Source organism: Kryptolebias marmoratus, linkage group LG12, assembly GCF_001649575.2.
Source record: "Kryptolebias marmoratus isolate JLee-2015 linkage group LG12, ASM164957v2, whole genome shotgun sequence".
Classification (NCBI taxonomy): domain Eukaryota; kingdom Metazoa; phylum Chordata; class Actinopteri; order Cyprinodontiformes; family Rivulidae; genus Kryptolebias; species Kryptolebias marmoratus.
Genome location: NC_051441.1, coordinates 8819690 through 8836540, shown reverse-complemented (window position 1 = coordinate 8836540; position 16851 = coordinate 8819690). Strand labels below are relative to the sequence as shown.

The 16851-nt window shown below is 40.2% G+C and overlaps 1 protein-coding gene across 2 annotated transcripts; it reads left to right on the top strand.

Annotated features, from left to right (window-relative positions):
- Nucleotides 1–2441: 2441 nt before the first annotated feature.
- cdc42ep4a (CDC42 effector protein (Rho GTPase binding) 4a) lies at nucleotides 2442–16467 on the top strand. 2 transcript variants are annotated; one of them, XM_017425274.3, is made up of 2 exons: nucleotides 2442–2717; nucleotides 13540–16467. In XM_017425274.3, exon 2 carries the CDS (start codon nucleotides 13649–13651, stop codon nucleotides 14702–14704), a length of 1056 nt encoding a protein of 351 aa, XP_017280763.1. In that variant the 5' UTR covers nucleotides 2442–2717; nucleotides 13540–13648; the 3' UTR covers nucleotides 14705–16467. The 2 variants fall into 2 exon arrangements, with proteins under 2 accessions (XP_017280763.1, XP_017280764.1); XM_017425275.3 differs by lacking the exon at nucleotides 2442–2717 and adding an exon at nucleotides 11453–11702.
- The last annotated feature ends 384 nt before the right edge of the window (nucleotides 16468–16851 follow it).

Genomic DNA, 16851 nt, shown 5'->3' with positions numbered 1-16851 from the left:
ATTTTAAAAGATTTAATCATTTTTGCTGAGCTGGGCAGTAAATCTGGCAACGTGATCAATTAATTTGAGCTCCCTATAAGCTTGATCTGTGGCATTGTATTTACCCTTATGGAGGACTTAGAAGACTTAAAAGAAAGCCTACAGTGGAGAGTGAATTGGTTCTTTCACTAATCAGAAGGTTTAAAGCCATAAATTTTCTAGTTCATGTGTTTAAGCAGCCTTTGGGAAGATCCTAAAACCTGTAACCATCACAGACATGATGATGCGCATCATCTGTTGCTGTTCTTGCCAGAGTTTTAGACAAAAACCAATTGGTCAAACCTTATAAATGAAGTTATAGGCAATATTATTTTGGGAGATCTTGCAAGATGTGTTTGTTCTGGATGACTGTTTGCAACTGCTGCACCAAATTTAGCTCAGTATCTGTAAATACAACTAAGTTATAGCCATTTTTTGTGTTTCTTTTTCTTTTAAAACAAGACTTCATTTTTTTTATATATATAAATTCTCTGAAAATAAAAGGCCAGAATTGAAAAAAAAAAAAAAAAAAAAAAAACCTCATCACGCACCGGGAAAAGAAAAGCACATTCTGACAAAACATTGATGAGATTCTCTTCAAAACATGCACATTTACCTCTAATGGCTTTTGAGAAAAAGGAGCAGTCAAAGCTGTCAAAGAAAGAAAAGAAAACGTAACAATCTTAAAATATTGTTTTCCTGTTACGGATAAATGTGCCAACTTGAAAACTGCTTTGATTCACTGGAAATTGCCCACATATTCTTTAAAGAATAATGTGCTTTGCTTCTTTACATTCAATCGACACTTTTATTTGTGTTAATGTAAAACCAGCAACCATTCTTCATGTAATTTCATTTTTTTTCTCTCGTAACGAGCAGTGAATGTATTAAATGTATTTTTTTATTACATATTATGTCATTTCCTGTTGTAACCAGATTTTTTTTACATGTGTTATGGGAGAGTTAAATCATCTTCCTGTGAACACATTTAATATCCATCGTAAGAGTATGTTAGATGTTCAGGAAGAGAGCAGTTTAGCTGAAGCATTCAAGGAAAGGTCATGCCAAAAAAATAACCTAAACTCTGAATCAAGCTTGAGTTTGAACAAAAGGCCACTGCGATCAAATTGTCATCATACAGAATCTTTTCCTCCCATCATCTACTGGGATGGAGCATTCTGGGAACAAAGCCAAAGAGAGAAAGTCATGCGTGATGCTCAGTCCATGGAACAAAGGGGGAGTTTGAAGAACAGCACGGATTGATAAAATTACATGACTGAAAAATTGATGTGGTGAACAAAAGTGTAGAGTCATTTCGCTTAGGTAGACTGGCTTTTACTCTGAAAACACAGTCCTTTTTTCTGACCTAAGGGTGAGTATGCGGCCAATCTGGAGTGGAACTTGGCTGCTTCCTGCTCATTTCCATTGCAAAAGGTGCTAATGGTTGGTCACTGACTCGGAGCAGCTGATCAACCTGAAATACACACAACCACAAAGTCATTCATTAAAGTCTGTTGTGTTTCCAGACAGTGAAGAATGCAATGAAGCTTTACTCAAAGTGTATTAGCCAATAAAAAAAAGGAAGTGGGAAGGAAAATTCACAGAAGCAGTAGTTCAGTTGTTCTTGAGGTGGAATTAAGGTCATGAACATATAATATCTTACCTGTTGTACATCGCTCTTTGAACAGCCTCAGTTTGGACACATTGTGTTTAATTCTGACCAGATTAGTGAGCTAACAGCTAGTGCTAGCGGGGCCGAAGTGTATTGCTGCCATCCTAAAACAACTAAATAAAACCATGGCTGTTTAAGTGAATGCTTTGCAAACCTTTTCATTTCCATCAGCTTCGCGTTACACAATCATTTACGTATGAATTCTATGGTTAGTTGCAAGCGTGATAACTGTAGCACATCTGGTGCAGCCTGTGGCAAATTTCAGCAAAAATACTACAGTATTTCCACCCAAAAAATTATGTAATACAATACTGACAGTGGCACAAATGCTTAAAAAAAGAGTGTTCACGTGATAGCTCAGCCAACAGCGTGAACCAAAAGTGTGGAGGTTTAATATCAGCTACTGTAGCATCCCTTGACACCAGTAATGTTGTTTTTAGGAAAGAGTTGTTTTATAAACCAATAAAACAATTTTAAAAAACAGGGCCCTATTTGACTATCCAGCCTGGACAAAGATTTCTACCAGCCTATCTTTTTGAATAGTTTAATATATTCCTGACTGATAGCCTTATAATGAACCTGTTCATGTCTGCATGTGTGTTGATGCTGGTAGCTTCAGCACCTCCACATGAGGTGGAGGAAGCAGTCCTGGTTCCCTCTGACGTCGGCCTACGTGACGCACATGACGCTGGCCGCAGCCAGTCGGAGCGGCCCTCCTGCGTCTTTAAGGAGACGCGGAAGGAGGGCGTGATCGCTCTCGCACTCCACCAGGAGGCTTTGTGGCGACTTTCTGCGCTTCAACCTGAAGCACAGCCGGAGAGGATGCGGCGGCAGCAGCTGTAGTGTGTGTGTGTCTCTCTCTCTCCAGCAGCACAAAGGCTGAACCGAGGGCGCACAAAGAGCCGATCCGAGCGCCTCACATCTGCCTCTGTTTGACGAACGAACCCCCCTCATCATTACTGTTATTATCACCGAGCTGCTGCTGGGGGCCTGGAGCTGCAGCCGGCTTGCATGAATGGGATGCTCGGTAGGTCTGCATGCTTTTGTCTTTGGACCTCCATATACAGCCTCATGCATTAAAATGAACCTGTTATTTTTAGCTTTTTGTATCATATCTGTCTCTGCTCAGTGCTCCAGCATGAATGTAAAAACATCCTGCAGCTGCTGACAGTCACCTACCATTGTCCTACAATGACCCACCCAGATTTTATTGTAATATGATCAAGCCAGTCATGTTTAACCATGCTGGGTTATGTGCTTTTGCTCAAAAAATGGCTTTTTATTGTGTTTTTGCTCAATGAATTGGAAGGCGTAGTTTCAGAAATTAAACCTTATATTCATTTATATAATATGTTTTGTATTTAGTTATTTATTTTGAAATAACCTCTTTTCTTAGGCTTTTTATTTCCCCAGTGGGGCTAATTTAAGACCTTGTTAAATTCAGTTTACGTCAGACTAAAACCAGAAACATGTTTCATCAGACTGCTTTCCTGTGCAGCTCTCCCAGCAGTGATAGTTTAGAGAAACGCTCGAGTAAACTTTAGGTAGTTGGAACTAAATTTGACATGTGTTCACTTGATGGTCGTGGTAGTTTATAAATAAGCAAGGGAGTATAAAATTATTCTCACATCTTTAGACCTATTTTTGACCCCCCAGGTTGAGCATGCTTTCTGTTTGTCCCTGTTACAACTGATTACTTCCTGCTGAGTTTGTTGACAGACTCAACAGTGATATTATACAGAGACTGAGGCTCAGGTTTGTAAGTCATCACTTCATCAGTGACACTATTAGAATTGTTTGAGGAGAGTTTGTCTTCAGTCTGTGTTTGTGGGACAAACTCAGGTTTGTTTTTGCAGGTCTAAATGTGACATTTGACCCATCTTTGCCAGAACCTGCTGGGGCACAGTGAGATGTCACGTTGTGCTGCTCGCCTGAAAAGCGTGATGGATTTACGCAAACAAGCCAGCATCATCCCTGAGATGAATGTGTCATTGGCTTAGCTTGTTTACTTTTTTCCTTAAAAGTGCCTCTGGAATGCCGTTCAGTGGAGGTGAGACATTTTAACCAGCTCACTCAAGTTCTGCTACGTGTTTTATAAATTACAAATCATCCAGTTGCAAAGAGAAGTGCCAGAAGGTGAAAGTTATTCCTTCTTGTGGTGTTGGACTTTGTGCCAACCGCTCATTCCTTTTTTTTGTTTCTTTTTTATTTTAATTTTTTCGCCTTTTTGCGGGCTCATATCCCAAGAAACTTAACCTGACCATAATGGTGTTTTAGAGAAGTGTGCAAATTATTGCTGTTTACCATTTAATTTGGACATAATCAACATTTCAAAATTCTGCTGTGGTTGAGGTGGAGTTAAACTAGGCTATTTGTGGCCACTTGGTGTGTGCACCCGTTTAAACATGTTTGCAGTTTCTGTGCTTATTTGAGGCGATGTGTGTGTCCCGTCTAGCCCCTTCACATTCCAGGAAATACCAGTATAAACTGTTTTTTTTTTTACTTGCGATCTCTGTTTGAAAGATGATCTTGAACTATGGCTCATTGCAGAAACTAGACCTGTATGATAAGTCTAAGGTTATTTAATCAGTTTCAGTTAGTGGTCTGTAAAATCATCCATTCATATAAGATGCAAAACTTTAATTTATTCAGTACTCACAGATAATTATTTGTAGAGTTTGACTTTTGACAGAAGACAACAATTTGATTTTATTTTTATTGTCCTTGTCATCCAAACATCCCTTTCTAAGAGTGCCTCCTGTGTCTTCTCTTTGAATACTGTTTGTTCCTGTGTCTTTTGTTTGGCTGCATTGTTTTCTGGGCTTATTCAGCATGCTGCTTCGTGACCCTGTCTGCTTGGGTTTGTTAGTTTGAGGAAATGTTTATTCTCCAGTGCTGTCCTGTTTCCTTGCTGCAAGATCTAGGCAGAGTTCATATTTGTGAAACAATGACAAAAGTCTTGTTATAGTTCCGTTAACCGTTTTAGTCCTGCATCTATTTTACAAAAAAACATCCACATTGTTTTATTTTTCTAGTGATTCCATTATACATTTTGAGCTAATTAACAATGCACTATGATTTTTCTCATGAGCAGCAGAACAGTTTCGGTTGTGTGCTTCTCCCAGGGGAGAGGAAAATAAATTTAGTGACCAATTTATGCCCATCTCACCTATAGCAGGTGACAATATGTCCCTTTTCAGCTCATTAGTATTAAGCTGTTACTGATTTATTGTGTTACAGACCCAAACAATCAGCAAATAGTTTAGCAAGTTGTAAATTTGTACCATGTCAGGTGGTGAACTGGATGGTTTTATTGCTCAGTAAATCTGCTAAGTGCTGCACACTTGTTAGATGATGTCAGAAATCAACTCCTTTTGTTGTCTTTAGTGTACCGGCCTCTACAGTTAGGGAACAGGTCAAAGTTCACGGCTGAACTGTGGAGCAAGCCCAGATCACATAGATCAGTTTAGGTGCCAATGAACCTTGACGTGAATGATTTCTGTGACTTCCACCAGCAGTGCCCAGAAGTCGGTTTGACTTTGAGACATTGTAGGGTTTCAGTATTTGTTGTAATGTTTACTTTTATTTGTCCTTTTATATCATTATTCCGTTGTTTTGGGAACAATGATAAAAAATGCATAAATTGCAAAATTCAAATTAATGCTGCTTTTGCTGCCACTTAAACCTATTTTCAGTTTTGTGGAGTGTGAAGGGAACATACCCTGTCCCTGTGAACTGTTTTCAGCGTGACACCACCCTTGAGGAATCGCAGCATCCCAAATTGACACAACATTAAAAGCAAAAACACAAGGAGCAATGCCACGGTTTGTCAGAGTCCAACATAAAAGAGCATGTGGCTGTAAATAGTTGTAATAGATTGTTGGAACTAAACAAAGCATCAGAAATAAAAACTAGCAGGGAGAAATATTTTGGCAGCCTTTTTCCAGATTCACCAACGATAAGTCACCTTTAGATTTGCTCAAGTGTTGTCATATTAAACCAGAAAAAGCAAAATAAGTTTCTTGGTAGTATCAAGACAATCACTTCTAAATATGAACAACTGAGCCATAAAAAATGTGCTTGCATCACTTGTATTATTTTTTTCTCCAAAATCAACAAACACTCAAGTGGTGAAAGTGTTGTTTTTGTTTCCTTTTTCTTTTTTCTTTGTAAATATCTATATCCACTTTTTGCCTATCAGTGGGATCTTTCATATCCAGCTGTTTTACTCACTCAGCTGGTTGCCCCCTTGCTGACACAATTTGCTGTCTGCATTTGCTTTTTATTGTAAAAAATGTATTTGTGCAAAAAATAAAAAAACAAACAAAAATAGAAGTACTTTTTGAAGCTTCTTTTTTGGCTTCCCATCAGTCCGTTCTCGACTGACTTTGTAATTATAACACTCTCCTACTTTAAAAGCAGGCAAGATCCCCCAGTCCCTTCATTTCTCTGCATTCTTTTAATTAAAGATTACTCTTCCTTTTTTTTTTTTTCCTGAGTGTTTTTGATATGGGACCTCACTTCTTTATTAGCAGCGCTTCAGAGACACCGACCCCGCAGACACCTGGGCCTCGGGTTCAATCTGTCATCAGGTTGTGTGACTCATCTGCCTGCTGCAGACAAGATCCGGATGTGTTCATCTGGGAAAATAATGAAAGAAGTCTGAGGTGCTCCATGCCCTGATACACTCAGTTTTTGAACGCGTTTGTGCGAGCGCCGGCTCACATCCTAGTAGCTTATTAAAACGGAGCGTTGATGGAGTTGTGTGCTGTTTGTTTGGTCAGCCCCGCTGTAATACAGTATGATTGAGTGAGGCCTTGTTTACACTGAGTGGTCAGGAAGGGCAGGCTGATTTCCGGTGAGATGGGAGGGTTAGCAGCTTCATTTTCTCCCTTCCCTTCCTGTGGACATGCTTCTCCATTAAAACTGGGGCATTTATGTTTGTGGAACTGTTTTGGGAGTCTCTCTGCTGTCATGTTATTGGTGTTTGTAACATCCTTGGTATTCTGTGTGCATCCACAGTTAGCTTAAGGAGTACTCTGTGCAGAGAGGTAGTTTTAAATGACCCGGTGATGGTTGTTGACCTTCCCAATCTGGAAGGGTTTAGGCCATTTCTCATTACTAAAAGCATTCAGAAATAATCTTAAGTGGCTGTTTCTGGCATGCTCTCTTGTTGATGTCTTCAGTTTGAACCTGCTTTTTGCTCTTTCCCTCTCATTATGTTGAGAGACTCTAAAATGCCAAAGTGGTGTCAATAATTTTTTTATTTTTTTTTTCTGATTTCTCCGATGACGCAGATGTTGAGTGGTAATGTCTACAGTTTCAGCAGAGGGACTGAACTCTGATCTGAGATGATAGCAGAGCTGGAATGTTCAGCATTGTTTCTCTTTACAAAGGCACTGTAGGGGCATCAAAAAGTGTCGTTTAGTGCTGCGGTTTAACATTCAGAATGTGACTCGTTTTTGACTGTGATAAATGGGGAATGCAAGTGTCATCTTTGCAATCTGCTGTTTGTGCCTGTAATATTAAAAAAAATGTCAGTTTTATCACAGAGGAGGATGCTGGAGAGAAAGACACAAAGTTTGTATTGGCTGCAAATGTAACAGGTCTTAACCTCTCAGGTCATAAGGTCTAACTCACTTGCTTTAGGCCAGGAAACCATTTATTGACTGTCTGTAGTTTAGTTTTTTTTTTTTTGTTTCTTTCTTTCATGTAAGCTTGCTGCCTGCTGTCCTGGACCATTACTCATTCTTGTGTTTGATCTACTTGTGTACTTAAAAACCCTACAGATGATTAATTCAACACTCAAGATTCAAACATTGTCTTTAATATAGTTTACCCTCTTCACAATTGATATGGACCCCCTCCCCCCCCATACACACACACACACACACACACCTGTACGGTGCCTTTTTTTAAAAGCTGATTTTTGTTTTTCCAGTCAAAGCAGCCTTTCTCAGATATTCCACATTCACTGACCTTTGAATAGATACAGATTGAGAAATCAGGCAACCTGAATACCAATCTGATAACCCAGAGGCAGTGTTGTTAGCACAAAAGCTTTCGAAATCTTTTGTTCTTTGATCATTGCAGAGCAGAGTGCACTCCTGCGTGAGGTGCAACATTAGCATGAAACACCATCTCACACCAGCTTTCCAGGTAAAAGTCGGCACAGGAGGAAGAAAAAGACACAGATTTGAGTTTTATTTTTTCCTGTTTGAAAAAATTCAACTTGCCTTTTCTTCTTTCACTCAAAGACTGTTTCAGGAAGAAGTGGATCCTTTCTGTGTGCAACTTGCATCTTCTTATTGTGGTTTTATGGGTTTTCTCAGAGAGTTTGAGTCAACTCGCACCTTTTCTGGGTAAATCGGTGACTTCAAAGTGGCTGAAGGTGCAAATATAACCAGGCCCAGTCCTGATTTGAATAGATTGAAAGCTCCCAGCAGTCATTGCAGGATGAAGACATGCAGAGATGAATTAGGGGCTGTTTATACAAAGCTGTTTTTCAGTGAAACTGTAGCATTTCTGTTGCAGTTCAGCCATTCGTTTACACAACAGCAGCAATTGAATTTTCTGACACTGAAACTTTTTGAACCCTAGGTCTCAGAGTGGAACGTTTTGGATACTTCCTGTTGCATTTCAAGGGAAACGGCTATGTGTTAAATTGCACCACATGGCTGTAGTCAATAGTTGTTCTGCACATGCAGGAGTACATCAACAACAATAATAATGGTAGACAGCAGAGTGCCGTTTGTGCTACTCACCCTTTTCAACATGTAGCAGCAACCCAACCTCACTGTTGGTCCAAACAAACATCCACTTCCTCACCGTTTTGGATGTAATGGCTTCCATGCAAGACAGATTTCTGAGTTTTGACTGCATAGAGCACACAGGAAATAGGAACAGTGGAACATCATTTGAAATATAAAAAGTGCATCATTTATGTTGAGTTAGCCGACTATGAAGGTAGCTGTTTTTATCTAAATGAACACATGTCTGCAATATTGACAAATATCTAGACAATAGCATTTTGTATTGTTGCTTGAGACTTTTCTGAAAGTTTTTGATTTTTAGAAATTTGACTGGTTAAAATGTTAAAAACCTTGTGCCCATCTGATGCAGTCTCATGTTCATCTCATCTCGTTAATGTCATGTCTGGATGGCTGAACTCAGCTAAAATGAGATCTGTTTTCTTCCAGTATTAGAGCTGCATAAATACCATGAGAAAATGTACATTAACTTATACTGTATACACAAAAAATGCCAGTTTTCCTTCAGCACTCCATTTGGAGCATTTAAGTAACAGCTAAGTTGGCTTTCGGTGAAAAAAAAGGAGGGCTTTAATTGCAAATTGTCAGTAGAGCAGCATGCTTTCTCTCTGCTTTATTTATCTCAGAGGGCGTCATCTGCTTGATGTCTGTTGTTCCCATTTAGTGTGATTGAGAGATAATGTGATTTCCACTGTTTGTCCTGTGGCTGCTCCTTCCTAAATGAGACATTCAGGCCTGCTAACTGGGTTGCAGGGCAGATACCATCCACTAGGAGCCATTTGTCTGCTTAATTACTGGAATACGTGTATAATCATCTGTGCTAGTCTATTACTGAACAACGGTGTAGCCCCTGATGGTGTTCTACATTAGTTATTTTACTGTCAAACGGGGTGCTTTGCAAACAGAATGATGATCAATAGCTTTTAAGCAGGTCAGTTTTCTCTGCATTTGGCCTCAGACCTCCTAAAGTCTTTAACCCTCAGGTCATACGGTTGTCTGTCCAGGGCACTGGCTTTAAATGATGCAGACAGCACTCCTGCAGCACCTCTCCTTTTCCAGACAGTAGAATATACACAAGACAAATTAAGCACACAAAAGGCACATCAATACCTCATTCCGGAAATGAACTGTAAGTCATGTTTGAAAGTTTGTGTGCTAGTCTGGGAGTGATCTCTCGTGGGTAAATATTGAATGGCCTAGTTTTAGAGTATTGACAGGAAGTGAAAAGTTATGAACGTCTTAAACACAAATTATCCGGGCAGTCAATATTTTCCTTGAGAGCTTGTTCTGCAGATTTTGTCATGCATTTTAAACTCCCGGTCCTCTGATGGGGATTCTTTTTTGTGCTAGCTGAGCTATAAAAACCTAATGAATGAATGTTAATTATAGGAGTGATTTATTTATTTATTTATTTTGTGCTCATAGCTTAAGCTTACAGTCTGTTTTTTCACTTCATGTGGTTTAGACTCAGTCTGAGGTGACTGTTTGGGTGAAAAACCATTCTGTTAAAGCAAAATAATCTTTTTCAATTACCATGGAACAATAATTATTTCCTTTATGGAATAAGGCTATTTTTCCCCACAAGGTTGTCTGTTAATGGATCACATGGAGACAAGAAAAACCCAGAAGTCTTTGGACTGATAAAACATTGTAGACCTAAACTAGGCATTTACACAGATAATTAAGATGTGTGATGCTTAAACAGAGCTAACATTGCATTCCCATGGCAGGAATACAACTTGGGAAATGAACAGAATGATTATTTCTTCAAAGAGATGTTAAAGAAGAGAGAAGTGAAGCAACACTGGTGGCAGGTTGGGAATCATCCCAGAGTTCTTGTGTTTATCACTGTTTCCATGCATGGACACGCCGCTGCTTTTCACTCAGCAGCTGAGAAATACCACATCCACATCAAGGCCGTTCAGTCAGCCTCGTAATCTGCACTTATCATTCAGAGGGCTCAGGACCTGGAGTTTAATGCAACACGTGTTGGCTTCTGAGAAGCATCACTGTCAAAATGAAAGGATGCAGATGGGCCTCAGTCAGTCCTCTGCTCTCTTCCTGTCCCCCAATCTGTCTCTCTGCACAGTCCAACCAGGAGTCTGTTTATATAAAAGGCAGACCTCCAACCCCCACACTCCCATGGCTATAACCCAGCGTTTCCCACGGCTCTTGCTGCCTTCTCAGGCCCTTTTTTTGCTTTTTTTTTTTCATTCGCTTGCACTCACATGTGCATGTTCATACTTCTTCATAGTTTACCCAACACTGTCAACTTGGTTCTATAGGTGTTGGGATCATGTTGACAGCATAAATCTGCAAAGTGTCTGGATCTGGTTTACTGATGAAGAACAGCATGCCTGGTGGTATACAAGTCCCTGAAATGGGCACCAATGGGTTTTTCAGCTTGATCCTGCCCTTGGGGGGGTGGGGTAGTGGGAGGCGAGCTTTCACCAGTGCTGCTCGTTTGATCAGTTAGTTGTTTTTCCTCTGAATATGCCACCCAGAAGCCCAAGAGAAGGGAGACCAAAAATAAAGGCCTTTAGTGTGTGGCTGGGTGTGAAAATTTCCCCATCATTATTTTCTCCTTCATTATTTTTTCATAACAGGAACAGAACAGGCTGTTTCAATAATAAACATGTTTCTTTAAAATAAATGATCATGTTTGTGTGTGTTAGTAAGGCTGCCTGAAGTCCAGGGAAAGTTTTTGTAGTTGAAAATGTGTCAATCTCTCTTGTTTTTTTTTTTTGTCTTTCTTGTCTATACGGCTGGGATATTTTTGTATTTTAATTAATTCACCCCCTACGGCTTATCAAAAAACAACAAATCTGATGGAGTGAGTAAGTGAGTGAATGACAAAAGGCTGTGCTTGTATGATGACAAGTCCTGGGGCTTTCTGCAGCCTCTAACAGGAAACGCTGTTGCTTGCAGCAGATTGTTTCTATGGGAACCAAAGCAGGTGTCTGCATTTAACAGGAAGAGGAGTAGAGGCTCAGCTGGTAAAACCAGGGGGGTGGAGACAGAAGAAAGAGGTCAATGCACTAAAAAGCCTGCCACATTAAACAGTTGAATTTGTTTTTCGACGGCGCCTCTGCCAGAAACAACGCTTAACTTGGATTTCTTTTGAAAGCTTGTTTGGTTGGACTCCAGAGTCGATGTTAAGTTGATCACTACTATGTTAGCGTGAGTGGAAAAAAGACAAAGACAATGTGGAAGCTGAGGAGGAGCTCTGTTAGAAGAGCAAGGTAAGCATTTCCTCTGGCCTACTTACTTGTTACCGTAAAGTTTTTTTGTTTTGTTTTTTACCCTGGAGTCAGACATGTTTTTCTGTAGAAGATGCTTGCATTTTCATCTTGCAGACCACCATGGCAGTGTTTTTTATTGTTTTTTTTTTTATATGTACTTTACTTTGGGTTGGGTAGTTAATGAGACACCCTGCCTTTGTCGTTTAGTGCACTACCTGAAGGGGAGGAAGTAAGTGTGTCTGACTTGCTGCCTGCGGTGTAGTTTCATTTGTCTGGGCTTTTAATATTGTACAGACACTTCCTGTAAGCTGTCACTTAAACAAACATATGGAGGCTAAAAAAAATTATTTTAAAAAGATGGGTAGAGAATATTGTCTGTTGTGTATGTTGAACACAAATTCTCATTTTTGACGTGATAATTCACTTGCTGAGTAAGTTGTCAAAGGTTAATATAGTGTGTTTATACTAATTTTAAAGCCCTGTTGTAAAGTTGCAGACCATCATGAAGTACATGCTCTGGTAACCTAATTTGCAATCACTGTTATTCAAATTATATTTTTCTAAGTTGAAGCTATGCAATGCATACTTTAATACATCAGAACTAACATTTCAGCACTACCAGCACTTGGAAGAATTCAGGTTAAAATTATTTACATTTGTAGATTTTACTCCAACAAGCTACTTTAAGTAGAGACAACAAAGTATTCAGTCAGGTTTATATCAGGATTTTGTGAAAACTCTTCAAGGAGTAGAGTTAGCCTGTTCATTTATTCTTCAGACAGTTTTTAATAGGCGTTTAAGTGTTTATGTTCTCTTGAAATGCACAATTATTTCCACTGTCTGCTGATAATTTGAGGTTACGGTTAAAGGTTTTGACATTCCTCTTATAATCTACTTTGAGCTAACTATCAAGTCACATCAGCAAGAAGATACAGGTATGATGAGCTAAACATACCTCTGGTCATCTAAATCTTTGTCTAATTTAAATATAAAACTTTGTCACAAAAATTTCAGAGCCAGGATTTTGACCATGATGGTAAAACTTGGTTCCCTAACAGCTTTCCGTTCATAGACCTGACCATCTCAGCTGAAGGTGAAAACCTGGGTTTCAATTTTAGATCACTTTTTGTACTTGACTGTTGAGGTGATGATCTGATCTTTTCTGATTGTGCTTGGTCTTGGTCCATCTAATAAGTGCTATTTTAAAAAAAAAAAGAAAAAAATAAGGCATGATTACCAATGGAAAGTCTGAGGGCTTAACATCTTGAGCCTTTTAGTACCAATAAATTATTAATCTAACTGGGTACATTTAGACTGCTGAGCTGGTGTGTATAATCATCACCATATTTTAGTGTAACTAAACTTACTACAAAATTGTATGAACCTTTGCCCGGAACGATAACTGATTTTTCATCCCTGATTATAAATTTTGTTGGGGATTGTGTGTGTGATGAGCAGTAAACATTCCTGGCAGTCCTTAACTATCCTTTATTTTCTGATTAAAGTCTGTCTGTGGTTGGTGTTTTGCTCTCACTTATTAATCAGTTGTGGAAATGGAATCCTGTGGTGTTCCTACATATACTGAGTGCATTTTATTGGTTATCTCTCAGATGATGGGAGAGCACTGCTCATCATTATGGAGTTGTTTGATTGCTTCAGCTCTTGCAATTAGCAGAACATTGGAAATTCCTAGAAATGTTTTTGTGGGATTCTTAGAAAAAAAAAAACATTTGATAACATAATATGATGCATTAGATGAGTTTTACTGCAACTCATTCAAGCATTATTTCCTCTCTTTATAGCTTCTGTGTAATTTTGTTTTATTTCAATTTTTCAGGTTCCCCGGCTGACTGGAGTTGAGGAACATCAATATTCTTTCCAAGGATAATACCAACCTTTTTGTAGATTACATCCAAGTGGAAAAACAAGATACCTAGTCAGCCACCATGCCGATCTTAAAGCAGCTAGTAGCCTCCTCTGCCCAGACGAAGCGTCGCTCCCGTATGGACTTAACCAGGGAGATGATCAGTGCTCCTTTAGGAGACTTTCGCCACACCATGCATGTAGGCCGCAGCGGTGATGCTTTTGGAGACACATCCTTTCTGAGCACACACTCAGGGGAACCTTCCCCCGAGACTAAATCCTTCCCTCGATCTCCACGGCCTGGCCTCTTGTCACGCACCTTTCGGAGCAGCAAGCGCTCCCAGTCTGTGACTAGAGTGGATGAACAGGAAAAAAACAGCCTCATTATTCCTGAAGGGTCCCCCATATTTGTAAAAAATGCCATGTCTCTGCCTTTTCTCAATGATGAAAACAGAGGGGACGGCATGGTGTCAAAGAGCTTGTCGTCAAGTCCGTTTAAGCAGCCGGAAGAGCTGGATGGTGTCAGTGCGGCTGCAGCCACAAACTTCCTTGAGCTACAGGAGCGGAGCTTCGGTGAACTGACTGAGCTGCCAGAGAGCGCCGTTCACTACGGCGGTGGAATGAAGCACGCGGAGTCCGTCATGTCCTTCCACGTTGACCTGGGACCCTCAATGCTGGGCGACATCTTGGGTGTGATGAAGAAGGAAGATGACGATCTGGGCTTTGAGGAAGGCAAGAACAGCGAGGGCCGCGCCTCACCAACCCTCAGCGACCATGGTGAGGAAGAGGATGGTGCAGAGAGTGGAGGGGAAGAGGACGAACACGGGCAGACGGAGGCGAACGGGGAAGCAGCAGAACCGCTCCAGGAGGCCTGCGTACATCAAGCCAGCTCTGTAGACCTGAGGGCTGAGGATGGGGGTCCTTACACTCCAGAGTACACCCCTGAAATCCGACCCAAACACATGCTGCACCTGGACAGCTGCTCCACGTCGAGTTCCGGCTCCGCTGCTCTGGATGAGAAACCGAACTGTCAGAATTACGCAGGCGATACAGACAGCGCCACATTCAGCGCACCGCCAGAAGAGGAGAGCAACTTCTCCTCTTTCATGGATGATGAAGATGATGAGATCCACGTATGAGAGTACAGAGTCATTTTAGGAGAATCTGACCGCGCTCTGAAGTGATTTGTGTGAGTTTTCACAGGAAAATGATGCTGTAAGAGACTATTCTAAGGGAGGGATTGTGGAGAACATTTGATATAGAAGAAAGTGTGAATACTCCCTTAGGAGATGTCCGGCTTGCTCTTTTGAACACTGTGACAATGACACAGTTTGGAAGACACTTTTTGAATGCATAACATTCCAGAGATGACCAGGGAGTGACAGTCTAAAAATGAACTTTGATATAAAAGAAAACACTTCCCATAACTAAAACCCAGTTCAGCCTTTTTTTTTCTTTCTCTCCTCCTTCTGTCTGTTTTCATTTGATTCGCCTCTTTTTGCCTCCGAGCTTTTTTCTCTCTGGCTGTGGGACATCATGCGGCCTCAGCTGAACAGAAGACCTCTGTCACCAGCGGATCACCGGTGGGTGTCTTGTCACAATAAAAGGGAGCTGTGTTTGTCACTGGCGTGAGGCCCTGCATCGAGCTTCTTTCATCAGAAAATTTTACAACAGAGGCACAGTTCTATCAGGCTACGCTCTTCTTATTCTAACTTAATGTGACTCTGAGGTCCCTGTGATGCTCTCGTAGGCTGCCTTCTCCCAATTTATAGCAAGACCACAAAGCCAAAACCGAAATTCTGATCTGTTATTTACTGGCTGCCACCCAGGCTTGGACTCAGTCAAAGATGAAAAGAGATGCATTGGGTTAGCTACAAAAAAAGTGTTATCAGAACAAACCAGAGGTGGGGAGAGTGTCAGACACAGTTGTCTCTTTATCTTTTTCTCATTAAGTATCTTTCTCATCAGTTTACTTTTTGTTGATGTCCATCAGCAAACGTGCTGTTTAGCTTCTTACCATACATTTTCTGTTTAATCTGATTAGCCGTTGTTAACCACTTCCTTCCCCTTTTTTTTTGTTTTACATCTGAGCAACTGCAGTGCCACAACTAGACCGTCAAAACTGATACTCAGTCAACAAGGCTGCCTTATGTAAACTGTTTTCATCACTACATATGAGGAGATTTTGTATGTTTCTAACTCAAGTATACTGGCAGGTAGAGTAAACCAGACACTATTAGTGTTTGTTGTTTAATTCCTGTTTTTTTTTTTTTATCCAGGAAAAAAAAAAAATCCCTTTTTTTTTGTCTGTTTGTTTGAAGTTTGGATCAAAAAGAGGACACAGCCAGCATTAGATGCAAGAGCATTACGGCAAGATCGCTGTTTTCTTTTTTGCAAGTTGCACCGTCATTGCAGCTTGACTCTGCCTCTTGCATCATTAAATCCATGAGGCTTACTTGGCGCTGATTGATTTGACTGCCTTAACCGAAACTGACAGATGTGCCAAATTATAATTTTCAGGCCAAAAGTCATTTCACATGAGAAACTCACTTTTAGGAGAGCCTGTCCAATGTGTGTTTTATTTTCACTTCTTTCTCTGTTTAATCACTGTTGAAGATTTAGACTTGTAGGGTAAAGAAAAGGAAAATAATGATTTTTAAAGTACTGTATGCTTCAAGAATAAAAGGATAAGAGGTGAATAAGTTTGCTTAACTGGATATTTACCACTGACACACTACGCAATATAGTCTGGTAGTTTCAAAAGTTTGTGGGAATGAGAGGGTGTTTTTTTCTGTGTTTATTATGCCTCACTGTTGTCATCTTCACTGTGTATCTCCAATCTTTTTTCTGTATTATCCAAATTAACGTATATTTTTCAATAAAAGAGAATCTTGAGTATCTTTGCAGTTGTAAATTTTATTGTAGTTCTGTGCGCGAGTGTGAAGAGGTTATAAAGTGCCACTCAGTCAGCGGTCCTAACAAAGAAAATCCTGGAGTGCTGCCTCATGTTTCCTGTCTCTATTCGTTGGCTCTCCCTGAAGAGGAAGGAAGGAAGCAATAGAGGCCTTAGTGGATAATTTTTTTTTAAGTGCACAACCTGAAAATGATGTGATGACTCATGATAAAATGTGTGAGGGAGGGGGGGAGCCTCTAAAGAAAGTCTTAACTGTTTTCATCAAAGGTGTGCTAAGGCTGGCGGGTGGATACTTCTCACCAAGCTGCACTGATAAACATGGGTGACAGGTAATTCTTCTCACCCTGCCGGTTGGAAGATGGATGAGTCTAA